The sequence below is a fragment of the Pseudomyrmex gracilis genome, unplaced genomic scaffold (genome assembly GCF_002006095.1).
Source record: "Pseudomyrmex gracilis isolate BER0280 unplaced genomic scaffold, ASM200609v1 scaffold_77, whole genome shotgun sequence".
In the NCBI taxonomy this organism is placed as follows: Eukaryota; Metazoa; Arthropoda; class Insecta; order Hymenoptera; family Formicidae; genus Pseudomyrmex; species Pseudomyrmex gracilis.
The window spans coordinates 475919-492105 of NW_018020661.1; the positions used below are offsets into that span (position 1 = coordinate 475919).

General features: G+C 45.3%; 1 protein-coding gene across 1 annotated transcript in view; it reads left to right on the top strand.

The window, feature by feature from the left end:
• Positions 1–1559: 1559 nt before the first annotated feature.
• LOC109854981 (toll-like receptor 6) overlaps positions 1560–16187 on the top strand; it is a 45672-nt gene continuing 31044 nt past the window's right edge. Inside the window, exon 1 of the mRNA XM_020428688.1 lies at positions 1560–6176. Coding sequence (XP_020284277.1) covers positions 2504–6160 — 3657 coding nt within the window. The 5' untranslated portion in view covers positions 1560–2503 and the 3' untranslated portion in view covers positions 6161–6176. The remainder of the gene's footprint in view (positions 6177–16187) is intronic.

Consider the following 16187-nt stretch of genomic DNA (forward strand, 5'->3'; position numbering starts at 1 on the left):
ACCGAGTTACAAACTATTTCGAGTCCTCATCGATCAAGTCGAAAGTCGCTTGTCGGCCGAACAAGCATGAATCAGCGAGGCTTATTGAACATCAGACATATCCGGAGTTCTCTCGAATCGCCTCCACGATCTGCAGATCGAGAGGCTCTCGACGGAGGAAGCGGGCGATCGTTGTTTGTTGGTTTTGGAGGCAGGGAAGAAAGAGAGAAGAAAGAGAGAAAGAAGATCCAGTAGTGGGATTGGCGACCACTTAAAAATTGATCGAATCCTTTTTACAACCGACGCGGTCCGTGTCGGGGTGGATGCTCCGAATATCGCGGAGTCCAGAAGAAGACGCGTCGCGTCTCTTCGGCGCGAGAAGAAGGAAAGACCGGTTCGCAGTTCTTCGTGCAAGTTCGGCAATCGAATCGCAATGTCGTGCACACCGGCTTCTCTTCCTCTTCGTCTCTTTCTTTCTCTCCCGTCTCTTTCTCTCGATCGCTTGTCCCTGTGTGCACCCTTCGGGCGATGCTGCGGTGGCAGTCGGGATGAGTATGCGCTGCGTGTGCGTGAAGACGAACGCTATGTTCTCCGCCCTCTCTCGGAATAGTTTCTCCTATGAGCAGAAGCAGTTCTCCTTCTCAAATGAGATCTCGAGCGAGATGGAGACGGCTGGTAAAGACCGGCGCAAGACGTCAGTCCCTTTCCCGTTTATCGTAGAATGTCCACGACTCAGGTAACGCACGCACGTAAATGTTACAATTAGTTTTGGACGTGCATCAAGTCGCCATATCCTCCATGTAATATCTACTTCACTTAGGTAAACGAAAAACTCGCGAGTATGTACAGAAACTTGGTTCCGCTTAGTATAGTTCTGCCAACGTTACACGATGTTGTAACGCATCATTGCATCCTTGGAATGTATTTAGAAATTATCACACACAAAAACATTTAATCATCTGTAATTAAGTAAGATAAATCAGATTTTACATAGAAATACGTGTTAAATAGTATGTACACATGAAAAACGTTAAAACGCACAGGATCATCTTCCTTTTTGATATTTATTCGTATCGACGATAGTGCACGCGTCGATATTTTTCTTTTTCGACGCTAGTACGGATATCGATATTTTTTGCCGAGTCTAATAACGAGTAAAGTGTCGATGCTTTTTTCCAATACCATGTCCCCGGGTCTCGCCCGTCCCAGGACCGGGGGAATGGCGAGAAGATACAGACAGGTTGCGTGCAATGTCCGCTCGTTCTTCTCTCTATGCGCGCTCGCTCGCTCGCTCGTTCGTTCGTCCGTCGCATGTCCGTCGATCGCGTGTAATGGTAACGGCCGTGTGCGTGCGCGCGTTACACCAAGCAAGAGGAGCGCGAGAAAGATGCGCTCGCGTACGAAACGCAGGATGTCCTCGTCCTACCCCGAGGTCCTGCGGTAGGCGCGTGCTCACTCCACTTGGGTGCCGCCGCTCGCCGCCGCTATGTGTGAGTGCTGCCGCCACCGGTCGGTGGGGATAGAAACGATTGGTGGACGCTGCGTCGAGTTAGATGCTGAGGAGATCTCGCTCGTCAGTCGTGCGGTGGCCGTCGTACCGAGTACTGTGATCCTCGGCGTCTTACGGAAGACGATCTCTCTGCTACGTTTTTCTCTATCTTCGTCTATCTTCGCATAAAAACTTAGGTGAAATTAATTTTCTTTCACCTTCGCAACAATCATGAAAAAATACCAACTGATTATTTAAATGGATTCCCTTGAAAACGTGTTTGCTCGACATCGACGAGAAGATAGTGCAATGCGCGGGATTTTGTAACAGCACATTTCGGAGCGCGGATCGAAGAGTTTGTACGACAATGTCGCGCGGATGAGAACGGAGCACGGTCCCTCTGGACGCAAGTAGATGTCATAACGAAACGCGATGGTAGTTCGTCAGCAAACCAACGTGAGAGGATAACATTCTGATATAGGGTTGATGCTTGTTAAAGCTACGTGACGTGATTTCTGCAATCGCACTGTCGGTTGTTTTGGAAAGAGTAAGTCGAACAGGAAGATTGAAGAACATCGCGAATAATAGAGTAACTTCTTTATTAAAAAAAAAAAAAAGCTACTGAGTATTTGAAAAAAATTATATTAATCGACTTCCACACACATCTGCCATTTAAACTAAGTAATCCTAGAGTGTAAACAATTCTGCATCATTTAGTTGAAATTGCATGTTAATAATCGTGATAATTAGTACTTTCGAAAACTGCTGATACAAAGCGACTGTCTTCTTTAGTGAGCGTTTGAGGTGTCGAACAATAACCGCGTTCACCGTGTGATCGAATTTAAGTGAATTTTGTTTCACCGCGACGGAGCAAACGGTGCGGCGGTTTCTCTTTCTCTCTGTGATACATTCCAGTCAGACTTCCGTATAATAGACAGGCAGCTGACAATATTCGAGTGACGCATTTGTTGCGCAGCGTGTGATGATTGGAAGACACAAAACCGGTACCAAGCGCGGGCAACGAGTTCACTAAAGATGCGTGGGCTCGTCGGTCGGCACGAAAGTTCCGGGAGAAGATCGCTGTTGCTTTTGTTGGCCTGTTATTGCCTGTTCGTACCAGTGTACCACGTGCTTGCCATTACAAGCGAGCTGCCGCCTAGGCTCGAATTGCCAGACAATTGTTCGTGGGACTTACGACAGGATGGCGCGCTTACCTGCGTGCATCGTTACGCAGGTAACGACACGATCCGAACGCACTTTTCTCAGGTCACCAGCGAATTCGTGACCTCGATGGACGTTGTTTGCGAGGGTTCTGGAGAAGAAAACGATAATACCGTTCATAACGTGGACAGTTTTTTTCATTTATGGCGATTGCGGTCGTTAAACTTGACCGGATGCAAACTGGTACGCTGGCCAGCCAAGTTACTCAGCGGTTTGCGCGACCTTCGTAATCTGACCATTCGAACACTGAATGAACACAAATACAGTTTGGAAGTTGAAAACGGCGCTTTCGAGGACACGTCGGAAATCGAAAAACTCGATCTGTCGTTGAACAATATCTGGCAATTACCTGATCGCCTGTTCTGTCCTTTATCGAATTTAATAACGTTGAACATCTCGTGGAATACGCTAAAAGACATCTCGGAACTCGGATTCGGCGATGTTAGCCAGAAGCTGCCGAAACGTCAACTCGAATCGACCGCGGCTCCGTCTTCGTGTCCGCTGGATGTGCATTCGTTGGACGTGTCGAACAATCAGATCTCTATGTTATCGCACTATGGATTCTCATCGTTGAAACGTCTCAGAATATTGAATTTATCTAACAATGCGATCTCTATCGTGGCCGATCAGGCTCTACATGGGCTCAAGTCTCTGGAGAGCCTCGACCTGTCCGGGAACAGAATTGTCGCTCTGCCGACGGGAATGTTCCGAGATGTGACGAAGACGCTGACAGAACTGAGATTGCAGAACAATTCCATCGGTATACTGCCGCCCGGTTTGCTGGTTGGCATGAATCAACTGGTCACGCTTGATTTGTCGAGGAATGTCTTGACCAGTTCGTGGCTGAATTCATCGACGTTCTCCGGTTTGATACGCCTCGTGCTCCTCAACCTGTCTTACAATCGAATCAGCAGGCTGGATCCGGCGCTCTTCAAAGATCTCTATACGCTGCAGATTTTAAATCTTCAGTTCAATGAGATAGAAGTGATACCGGCGGACACATTCTCGCCGATGAGCAATCTGCACACCCTCGAACTCGCGCACAATCGTTTGACTTATCTCGATGCTTATTCCCTTAACGGATTATTCGCGCTCTCGCTGCTGGCCTTGGACTCCAACCTGCTCGAGGGTATTCATCCGGACGCCTTTCGGAATTGCTCGAGCATGCAAGATTTAAACCTGTCCGGTAACCGTCTTGAAAGCATACCGGTGGCGCTAAAAGACATGAGAATATTGCGGGCCCTTGATCTCGGTGAAAACCAGATCAATAGTCTTAGAAATCCTGGTTTTCGAGGAATGTCAAGCTTGTACGGGCTAAGAATGATGAGTAACGAGATCACCAATGTTACGAAGGAGGACTTCGTGCAATTGCCGGAGTTGCAGATTTTAAGTCTGGGCATGAACAAGATCGATTTTGTGGAGGACGGCGCGTTTGCTGCCAACCCGAAGCTACAAGCGATTCGCATGGACTCAAATTTGTTACAAGACATGTCTGACATTTTCGCGAGTGCGCCCGATCTCCAGTGGTTGAACATGTCTGACAACATGATCACAAAGTTCGATTACAAATACTTGCCTAAGACATTACAATGGTTAGATCTGCATAAAAATCTTATTACGGATCTCGGCAACGCGCCACAAAATATGAGTTTGAAGACTCTCGACGTGTCGTTTAACCGGCTAACAAGAATACATCCTTGGTCGATTCCGGATTCCATCGAGCTTTTATTCGTCAACGATAACCAGATCTCTTCTGTGGAACCGCAGACATTTTCCACGAAAACAAATCTCACTCGAGTGGATCTTTATGCGAATATGATCGTCACGATCAACATCTCGGCACTTCAGCTCACTCAGGTGCCACCTAACAGGCAACTTCCGGAATTTTACATCGGCGGAAATCCCTTTGTGTGCGACTGCACCACGGAGTGGTTGCAAAGGATCAATTCGCTGACGTTGAGACAGCATCCGAGAGTGATGGATCTCGAGTCCGTTTACTGTAGACTCCCTTACGACCGCTATAAGTCGTTCATGCCGCTCATGGAAGCCAGACCTTCGCAATTTCTTTGTACTTACTTGTCGCATTGTTTCGCTCTCTGTCATTGCTGCGCCTATGACTCCTGCGACTGCGAAATGTTGTGTCCGGGAAACTGCTCGTGTTATCATGATCAGTCCTGGTCGGCGAACATCATCGACTGCTCTAATTCGGGTCACACAACTCTACCAGATCGAGTGCCAATGGACGCGACGGAGATTTATCTCGACGGGAACGATTTCTACGAGTTGAACTCTCAATCGTTCGTAGGTCGAAAAAATTTACAGGTCATCTACGCTAACAACAGCAATATTGTCAGAATCTGTAATAGCACTTTCACCGGCTTGAAACGACTGCGGGTGCTTCATCTGGAGGACAACAAGATAACCATGCTCAATGGCGTGGAGCTGATGCCATTGGAGAATCTGAAGGAACTCTACTTGCAGAATAATGTGTTGACGTATATTGATAACGGTACGTTCGTGCCGTTACGTCAACTGGAAGTCTTGCGTCTGGAAAACAATCGTCTCGGCACTTTCGCTCTCTGGCAGCTGGGACAAAATCCATATCTGGTTGAAATCACTCTGTCCAGGAATCCGTGGAATTGCGAGTGCTCGTATTTGGACCGCGTGCGGGAGTGGATGTCACACAATCATCAAAAGATCAATGATTGGCGGAGCGTCACTTGTTCTCTCGGCATGCCCATCACCACTCTGCCGGCCAACGGATCGGTCATAAATTGCGCGGCTCTGATGGGCACGACCTCCGTCGTCGAGACGCGACCGCTAGACGCTTATCTGTCACTGCTATTAGCCACGGTCGTGCTGATACTAGCGACGGTGGCGTTAGTATGCGGCGCTTTCAAACATCGTCGCATTCTGAGAGCTTGGGCAGCGGGTAGATGCGGTTTACGAGTATGCTATAAAACTGCCGCTTTCGAAGACCAGGAGAAACCGTTCGATGCCTACATCTCTTACTCCGCGGTCGACGAGTCGTTCGTTTCGACGATCCTTGTGCCGGGTCTCGAGACCTCCTACAGGCTGTGTTTGCACTATCGAGATCTCGGCGCTGGTAGTAATGTGGCAGACGCCGTGGCCGAGGCAGCTGACTCTTCAAGACGCACGATTCTTGTATTGTCAAAGAACTTTCTACACGGCGAGTGGTCCAGGTTCGAGTTCAAGTCAGCCCTGAGAGACGCTCTTAAGGGTAAAGGCCGCTCGGTGATTTTGCTTCTGGTGGGCGGTGTGTGCCCGCGTGATCTCGACTCCGATCTCAAAAAGCGAATTTCGTCGCACACCGTACTGGTATGGGGGGACAAGTTGTTCTGGCAAAAGTTGAGGTTCGCCATGCCAGACGTGTCTCCCATTCCTCTCCTGGAGAGACCACTGCCTCTGCCGCCGCCGCCGCCACCCCCAGCGCATCATCAATGGACGTAGAACTGCCGTTATTTAGGTAAGACGGTCTTCATTCAGTTTTAGAATAAAAACGCACGCACGTTGTTTGTCACAAAGTGACGTTTGCTTTGTGCGCGCTTAGATATGATTTTACACTCGCCATAACAAAATTTCGTAATTAAAAACATTTGTTACGTATTTCACACGCTTAATTCATATAATGCAAGTTAGGATTCAATAAAGAACAGGCTCGCGATGTTGCAGATTTGTAAATATTTATTTTGCAATATATAAATATCGAATAAATTTTCCACACGCAGCGTATATTTAGTGAATATTTGCATATGAATATCCATATTGGATATCGAGATGTCGAACAAATTTCGAAATACTATTGCTGTTATTTTACCGTTGTGTAAAAAACGTTTTGCACAAAGGATATTAGATAACATTTGTTTGTATATAAATGAGGTAAAACAAATTTGGGAAAAAATATACGGGATACGATAATCAAACTGTGTGTCATGCAAAATTTTACGAAGAATTATTCATTCACAATTACGTGACGCGATTTGTAATCGTAAACTCTGTGCGAATTTTATATATTTCTGCACTAATGTTATAATTCTAGAAATTGCGCAGTAAATTAAATTACCGTCTAGACGCACACACAAAATCTTGCAATTTCTGATACAGCGTGTGAGAGCAAACAATATCTTCTTAAACGAGTAATCTCTCTTCCACGACAAAAGATTTGCGTTCAAAATGCCCCTTTGTATCCTAAACTGGGAGTTACGCTGCTTCCGGTTGCGGAACGCTTACGGTCGAAAGTCGACTAGACACAAAGTCGTTCGCGTTGCTAACCGAATAGAATTCATAATCGATGCTCGCGTGCTCGTATAAAGCCCGGGCGGCGCGCACGGCGCGTACACGTATAATAGTAACGGTTCAAATTATATATAATTCCTAAACGACAGGCTAACGAGGCGGTAGTCGTGCCATTGAACGCACTTCTACGCGACCTGTAGCGTCCATTTAACAGCTACACATTTCGCGCCATTGTGATCGGAAGGGCATGAATGAGGTCATCTTTCGGCGGTCGGTTTTGCTCGAACATATGGGTCGACGGGAAATACACGAAAAGTCGCATTAAATCTGTCGTTACATGTTCGCCAGCGGCCAGAAACTAGGAAAGTCCATCAATCGTACGGGCCATTTGCGCTCTCATAACTATTCTCACTCAATTAGCGATTAAGCTCGCTTTGTTCGCGTCCCCTGCCAGAGGCACGGAAGATCGTAAACCTAGCAATTGTTCGCTCTTAAATGCCGTTCCAATTAGAACCAGGGAAAAGTCCACGGATGCAACACGGATCGATACAGTTGTTATAATAAATTCACTCGCATTCTCATATGTTATTAAACCGTGCCAACGTTGTTTGCCGTAGAGAGAGAGAGAGAGAGAGAGAGAAAGAGTAGTTCATTCACGTTAATGATAATAAATTTGTTCATAATAAATTTGTTCGACCATCACCGTGTTTTAACTTTGTGCAGAGTTTTATTTTTGTTGTCGCTAATGTATAGTTTTACCAAATTTAACATTGGTAACAATGTAATTGCGAAATTCTTTATATCTAAAATAAGGATATAATGTGATTTTAAGATGTGATAAAAGAATAACGCAATAAACTTCTTCCTTGCCACAATTACTCGATTAAGACACAAGAAATTCTTGCAAAGTTTTGCGCAATGTTCTTCCAGAATGCTGCAACTTAGAAACTGTTATATTTGTAAGAAATAAGGTCAACAAGTTGGACGTAATTCTGATTTTGATACGATTAAAGAACAGTTTGTGTGATATCGTGTGTGTGTTGGAAAATCCTTCTCGTATAAAAGTTTCCTTTTTCTTGACTTTTTCTCCGTTACAAAATAATAGTAAAAGTATTTCCGAGACTTTATTCTCTTTATTATCATATCAAAAAGAAAATTTAATCGAAATCGTTGCAATCATTGTTACGATATATAATACGTAATAAAATATAATATAATTGCTTCAAACAGTTTATTATCAGTTATTTAACAGTGATTTTATTTCGTATTCTACTGTTCAGCTCCAGGAAATGACGAGCAATTTGGCGATCCGCTTGTTCACGCGGCGCGCGGCTCGATTCGTGCCTTTGTAATCACCGACCGAATAGAATTATCTCCGTCCCGCAGATCGGCAACGCGGAAAAGGGAAGCCAAATGCAACGGACGTGCGCGCGCTCGAAATGTTATACATTAAAGGCAGCTCGACGCGCGGGAAAATTAGGAAAGTCAATTGATCGTTCGATTCCCCCGCAATTCCGCAACAATGCTCTGACCATATAGGTCCCAGACAAGCCCTCGGTTTTCTTTGTATCAGGTGACCGGTCATTTCACCACGTTAACTTTCCGCGACATGCTTCAGTTTCAGCTGTTACCCGAGCTCCGCGCGAAATGGTGGTCGAACAAACCTCGAAAGGGCGAGCTCCGAAAATACGAGACGAGGGTCACGAGGACTCCCGCGTAAGGTCCCTTTTTGTCCCATAAACTTCCAGCTTTGCGCCTGCGTAGTCGGCGTTTCCATTAAAAGCTAAGCTGCATCGATACCGACCACTCGCCTCTCAAATCCTCGATGAGATTACGTAAAGGAGTTATTTTGCTGGACAGCGCGCACGTGGCAAACGTGGCTTATTATTGCACGAGCTTTCGACAGCGGTTCTGGCTATATTCTCGTGGCGTATCACGGTCGCTCGTTTCCTCTCGGATGGGCCGCAAATGGATGCGATTTGCGAAATCTCGCGGCGGCAAAGTCGAGCGGACGAACAAAACGTGCGCCTTCATGTGCGGCTTCACGAAGAAAAACGGTCTTGCGTTTTTTCATCGTGATTTATCGCACTCCGTTTACGCCTACTGTTAAAGACGAGATTTTCGTTGTCAAGTTTCGGTTTTCGAGTATGATGTACGACATCGGAGGCTGGAAGCAACTTTTTATCGATTGAGCTATCATACGGCAGTCCTAACGAGTGTTTAAGCGCTCGTCGCGTGGCAATTCACCGCCATTTTCCGCCGTCGAATTCGTCGTCCCCTTTTCCTCGACTTCGGGACGGAAACTTACAGCCATGTAGAATAGAACTCGTTAAGAGCCGGAGTTCCTCGGCGTATTTTCGGTGATAGGATTTCGAACGTTTTACAAACCATTTTCCCGCCTGTGTACAATCTTTCGTGAAAATCCATTTAACTACGCGTGCGATAACGTCATCGCGATGGCCGCGAGACTTTTCAATCTTCGTCGAAAGAAGCGTTCAGAAGCGACGTTTTAATAGATCTCTAAACCGTCTTAATAGATCTTCCGTCGAGAGAAACGGAGAAACGTACTCGAAATGTCTGCACAACCGAGCAGGTAGGATCTTCAATGGATATACACCTGCCCGTATATCGTTCGGTCTGTACTTGACAAGAGCCCGTTCGGAAGACAAATGGACACGCTGTCGACCTTGCATACCCTTGCGAATAAAAAAAAAGAAACAAGAATTTGAAAAGTGATTTTGTTGTATACTAATTCGTCACGCGCGCGTCTTTTACAATGAGCGCGCGCATTTAAGCATTCCAGGCATACCGGATGGTCGTTCATTATGCTTTCCTCTACACGCCACGTCTTAGTCATATTAAGGAAAGTGTAGCGTGTTCCTAACTTCTACCTAAGCGCGTGTCTGAACTATGGAATCTCGCTTAATATTGCGATTTTAGGAGTGAGAGAAAGGCAGCGATGCGTCTGAAGTTGAACTTCTATACTTATCTGGAGTAACTTCTTCGCTCAACGTGATTGATTACATTATATAATTTATTAAAGAAATATTTCATAAGAAAAAAAAATATACGCGTATTTATATTTTATACGTTGAGAGAGAGATTTTTATATTTATAAAAATTTACAAATTATTATTAAAGGAAAAATCTATACTTCTCGTGATCTGTGCATTAACAATGTCTTTGTACAGCTATCGTTCTTTGTTGAATGTCTCGTCTGAAATAGTGCTCGTCGTAATTTAATGTGTATTAACGGTTCCGTATCTGAGAGTCACGCGTGATAAGGAAATAAGAGTGACGCGGGTCTACTTGAGTAGTCTGCTGTGCGCGAGTTTTTCGTACGTGCGGTGCAGGTAAATAAGCGTGAAGCCGAAGAGAACGGACTTGGTAATCGATGATCCGGAATTCCTGTAAGAAAATATATATCGCAAGAAACGGCAGACCAAATGAAGGAAATGGCTGCGCGTCCGGAGACGCCAAGTTTCTTAATTATCAGTTTCGTTTCCGAGTTAATTGCGTCCGAGTTAATTGTAATAATCCGCGCTTAGTCTATATACATTTTTCCTCGTCCGGATCGATTACTTATCTCTCGCGCGCGCGTCTAAAAGCCATGCGCCTCCAAATTAATTACAGTAGGATGCTATGTCTATATAGTATACCTCTTGCTCATTATAATTTTCTACACGTTGTACAAACTGCGCGATAAACTTTATAGCACGTATTACGGGGAAGATTATATCTGAGCGTCAGTTATGAACACTGAAAAAAGTGGCGTCATTAATCAAACTGCGAAGATCGCGACAGCTTATGTCAAACTGAGGAAATCTCAAAGAAAAGTTTATGAAAAAAGTTAATATGCATTTATAGAAGTTACAGAGCTGTGAGAAATATTGTTAAAATCAGCGGTAATTCTACACGTCGACGAAAAATTAAAATAAAATGAGAATTTCACACGTTTATCTCGAATTCTTTTCTTCGTTAAAAAAAGCAAACAAACAAACAAACAAATTGCAATATCATATACACGTGTGTCAACATTATAAAGTAGGACACGTTACCAAGATACAGGTGTTGGCGAGGAAAATAAATTCTACCGTGCATATAAGATTATGTATACACGTATATGTATGTCTAGTCACGTCTCCGGAGTGATCCAATGATCCGGAAGACGCGTCGCGCGCCGTCCCTGGCGCTTCCCGAAAGGATGTTGACGAGGGACGACGAGGGTTTTCGACATATCCGCGTATTGACGTAACCGTGGTATTACATCCCCGAGATTGGCATATCGGTCGCCAGTGAGGCGCGGGTGCATTGTCCGCCGTCGCCATAGCTGGCGAAATGCACTTCCGAAGCGTCCCCGAGCCCTGTGCCCTCTCTCATTGTCAGTTCGACGCGTGGTGTTTTACGGCGAGTTTCTCCGACCTTCCGCCGATGCTTCGAATTGTATATGCCGTCGTCGTATACCTTCGGGTATACGTCCTATTCTCTCTCCGGCTGCTCTCGCCATTGTTGCCTGCCTTTAGTGCGGGTTTCCCGTCGGAAGCCGGTAGAAATGTAACTCGTGGTAGCCGCGTTCACGAAACGAGTCAAATAAGTCCGCGACGAATGTACCTTTTTCACAATACCCGAGCGAAACTCCCGGAGGCGGCCAACGTTGACGTTTCGAGCGACGGCTGTAAAACTACGGTAGGTCTTCGCGTAAAGATCGCTCTCGGTTTTCTCGTCCGGTGACAGCCGAACGTGTTCGCAATGCTATCGTCTTCTCGTGAAATAAATAAATATACAATCGATAATAACGATCAATTTTCTATCGTGAAGTACTATTAGATTTTTTTATATCAACGTGCCTCTTTTCTGGAAAGAAAGAATTTTGAATGGTCTTACAAAATATTCCATTTTAATTGTTCCATGCAAATATCTTAGAAAAATACGGAAAATGTAGAAAGGTGTTTCAAACAAAAATAATCTTGAAGATTTGTTTAATGATCTCTGTAATATCAGAAAACGCTTAAAAAATAAGAGGTTTGGAAAACAGTTCGCTTTAATATTCTTAAAACAAGATGCTTGACGAATTCGTTTGTTTCCGTTAGAATGACGTGAGACACGAAGTTATGCGGTCTTATGACGATGGTTCACATTGCTGCTTCTTAGAATCTCAACTAATCTTATCGAGTGCCACAGTATGCCTGCAAGACACCTGCATCGTCGTGATATTTGAAGACGTGAAGAAGTGCTTTTATAGCGCTTTTAGCATGACCTGCACGCAGCAGCACGTCATCGTCATCCCGCGGCTTTTCTCTTCAAGCCCCGTTGCGCGCGGCGCGAGAACAGCCAGACGGTAACTTCCCCGGTAAAGACATTAAACGACTTATCTCGCGCGATGTGTTTGGTCAATTTGGGAAGCGTCTTTTGCCTTCAACGCCCTTACGAGCTCGGTTCCGAGTTTCTTGCGTCTCACTTTAGCGCCACTCCGACTTTTAATACGCGCCGCTTTTCATCTTATCGTTTCTCTCCTTGCTTTTTATTAGCACTCCCGACTTGCCCTTTGCGTTCTTCGAGACTCTTTTCCTGGAAACAATGAAGGTGGGCGACAGCTCGCGCGGAACGAAGAAAGCGAAGACGACTCGAGGGAAGTGCTCTTGAAAAATTTACGCGGTCCTTCTCAGACACTCTCCGCGCGATTTGTATACTTTATTTCGTCCCCCTTTCGCTCGGCTCGGCGACGGCCTGCAGATCTTAATAGCAAAATATTTGCCGTATTAATGGATTCTTCTTGTACGTGCTTAAAGCACCCTCAACATCAACGTATTTATATTCGTAAGGATGCGCGTGAGTCGGGGGCATAAGGTGCAAATTACGTGCATTTCCTTACGCGATCAATGTTGGGCGTGCGCGTGTAGCGGTTATGGGTATAAATGACGGCACCATAAAATACGGTTACATTGACTACCTTTTTCTCCCGAGCGTTCTTACGAGCCACTCAACGGATGCCCGTTTGGCTGCGTTTTCCCCTCGTGTGTCGCCGACCTAATGCAAAAGGAACGGATGTGACTCACCGCAAGGGACCGACCGAGCGAATTTTCGGATGGATTCATTGCTACGTATAATCGATACTTTCTTCCACAAGGCATCGTAGTGCCATGGGAGAAGGGCAATATAATTTTTTTTGTACGTTGCCTTATGTATCGGGTTGCACGAAATCACATGTATACACCCGACTCTCCCGTACGTGATTTACAAATTTACGAAGTCGAGATAACTTGAAATTTACGCGCTGCAGATATACACTAGTTACACGAAGCAAAGCGGTAACAAATATTGAAGTTAATTCGCGTTTCCTCGATTCCGCAATAAACGAAGTTAGCGTGCGGGCGTGCGGAGGATACTCGTGAGAGGCGCCTTAGCGCGAATACCAAGAAGGAACGTTCGTGTGTTATGAATGAAAACACTGCGAAGTCTATCGCGTCGTGTACAGCCGCAGCTGCGTTTTATGTCTAAAACTAGAGCACACTTTGTGCTATACCGCGGTGGCGGAACGAATCTTTCTTGCGTGTAATGTCCTTCGCTTTTTAAGCATCACTGTGAAAATATCATAATTTGCACTGAAAAAACATTTACTCGTCGTATAATATAACGCGTAGCTAGTTTTGTAAATAGAACGAGTTTTACGGGAAACATACCATTTTTTTTCATAGTAAGATTTTCCTCAAAAGTTCTAGTTACATACGATATATTTTTCAACAAAGACAATAAAATCTAAAATAATGTCTATGTTTCGCATGAATAATGTAATCTGATATATGTATAAGTGGGTGAGAAAAAAAGGAAAGGAAGGGTCGAAAAGAAGAGATAACAAACAATTTTAATAAAAGTCAGCAACTCCGATATTTCACACGATATTTGAGCGAGTCATCTGCGGCGCGCGAATTCCAAAATGCGGCGGAATGTTAATAAGAGCTATAAATAACATCCATTGTCGCGAACCTCCCTCTTATCACGAATTACGCATTCGCAGGGTAGCAGCAAGTGCGCACGTATACGTTGTGTTCACGCGCGAGCTTTCCAAAGTGCTTACGCAGGTGACGCGCGTCGCATCGCATCACGCCGCGCGGCGCAATGCAACGATTTTCCGCCGCGTCGTCGTGCAATTAACACAACAGTAATGCCGCAATGTTGCAGCCCAAGTTGCAGGAACGTAGAAGGCGGGTCAAGTCTATTACGGCGCGCACAGCCGGCAATGGCAGACTAATTACTAAAGCTGCGAGCGGCTGACACACGCGTTGCAACGTCGCGGTCGTCTTCGTCGTCTGTTACGCAAAGGCTGCCGCCGAGATTATCTCAATTCTCTCTCGTGGGTTTTAAGTGAGACGCACCTTCCGCGCGACGTGTCAAGTTCGCAATCCAAAATATCAACTTCCGAAAACAACGACGTAGAAGAGCGACAGGTGATGGGCCACGGTAATAGGCGGTATTGGGAAAAGACATAGTTTCGTATAAAATCATATTACGGCGGCCGAGAAAAAGAAATTCGGCCGAGCTAACAGCAGCTGTAACTCCGAAGAGAATTTCGAAACGCAATCAATTTATCAGTAGCGGGCGCGCGAACGTGACCAGACTTAAGCATATGGCCGATTTAACGATGTCAGCCGGGGAAAGGGATCCATGACTACTCTTAGCGCCGAGAGATTATGCGTTCACGCTGTTCCTGGAATATATTTTCTGCACTCGACACAATGCCGCGGGAGAAAGGGACCGGAGCGCGAGAAGCGCGCGCGAAAGAGAGGAATAACCCCAATTATGCACCGCACCAGCAACAAATTTGTTACGGCCGGCATTGTAGACGAAACGTAACAATGAACGCCGCGCCTCCCTTCGACGAAGGTTTGCGTGTACCATGGGGGTAGAAATTTTCGAATTATTGGACGTATTCCGGTGGGGGTTGCGTCGGCTTTCATAGCGTCGAGCACCCCGAACTTCGACGATCGAATTTTCTGTATCGGTGATTTTGCGATTCCGAGGGTGCGTGACTTTTGGCGTAACGAGTCCCACGCGCATTTAAAAGTCAACGTGTTTACTTCGGTTTGATAGGAAAGTCTGATTTAGCTCAGGGTGGAATAAAATTTATTGTTCGTCTTGGGATATAGAGAACTAGTCTGAAACTGTTATAAATTTAACTGTGAGAAACTCTTTAGTTTGACACAATGTTGAACATTTTTCGCAATTCTCTTATCACACTGATTACTTTATCATCGTATTTAAGAACATGTTTGCCTATTTTATATTTGTAAGAAAGTTGAAATTAATTTCAAACTAACATTTAAAATCTTATTTCTTCTCACAATTTCCGTCATTGGATATTAATTAAAAGTTCGTGAAAATGCGGACTCTCTCTTCATGAAAAAGCAATAAAATGTTTGTGCAGACTCACTTCTTGGTCAAAAGCCCAATGGGTCGACCATTATAAAAAGGTCGAACAATCGATCTAGGACGACCGGTCGAAGTTTATACGAATGGGCAGTTTCGCGCGAAAGGATGCGTATCGAGCATCGAGTTCATTGTCAGATGATCCCTGAAAGGGACAAATTTTGTCGAGGGCGCTTTGCGATCAACTGGGACGAGTGTGCGCAGCAGATTCTTTTCAAAGAAACTTCGGGATTTAGCCAGCATGGGGTGGCTCCTTCCATATCGGCTTTCTTCTTAATGTTTTCTTGTTATTTCAATTGCCGTCTTTTTTTTCTCTTTCTCACTTTCTTACCTGTCACCGTAGCGGTAGTCTGACCGAGTCGCTTGAAAAGAGCAAGCGGGGAAGCGGAGTTTTCCACATCTATTGAAAGTAAGATAAGCGTGAGTGAGATACGATGCCTCCGGGAGGGAAAGGAAGGGAGCTGGAGCTCGCTCTCGACAAGAGCCTGTCTTCTCTCGCTCGGTTTTCTTTCCTCGGGAATCCGCAAAATGGAGAGCGCTGCCTATCATAACATCCTCGTTTTACGGTAACAATGCAGAGGTAACAAGACGTCCGCCGAAGGACATCGAGCGTGAAAAAAGTAACGCGCACGAATGATTCGCGACGGAATACTGGCTGGCGGACGGGAAAAACAGCCGCATAATTTTGCAAGCTGCGCGGAAGAAAGCTACATGAGAGGTGGAATAATTCCATAATATTACCGTGAGTTTCTAGAATTTCTCTAGGTGAAGCTCAACTAACCTCGTTCCAAAAATAGGAAGATTTTTCGCGTTTTGC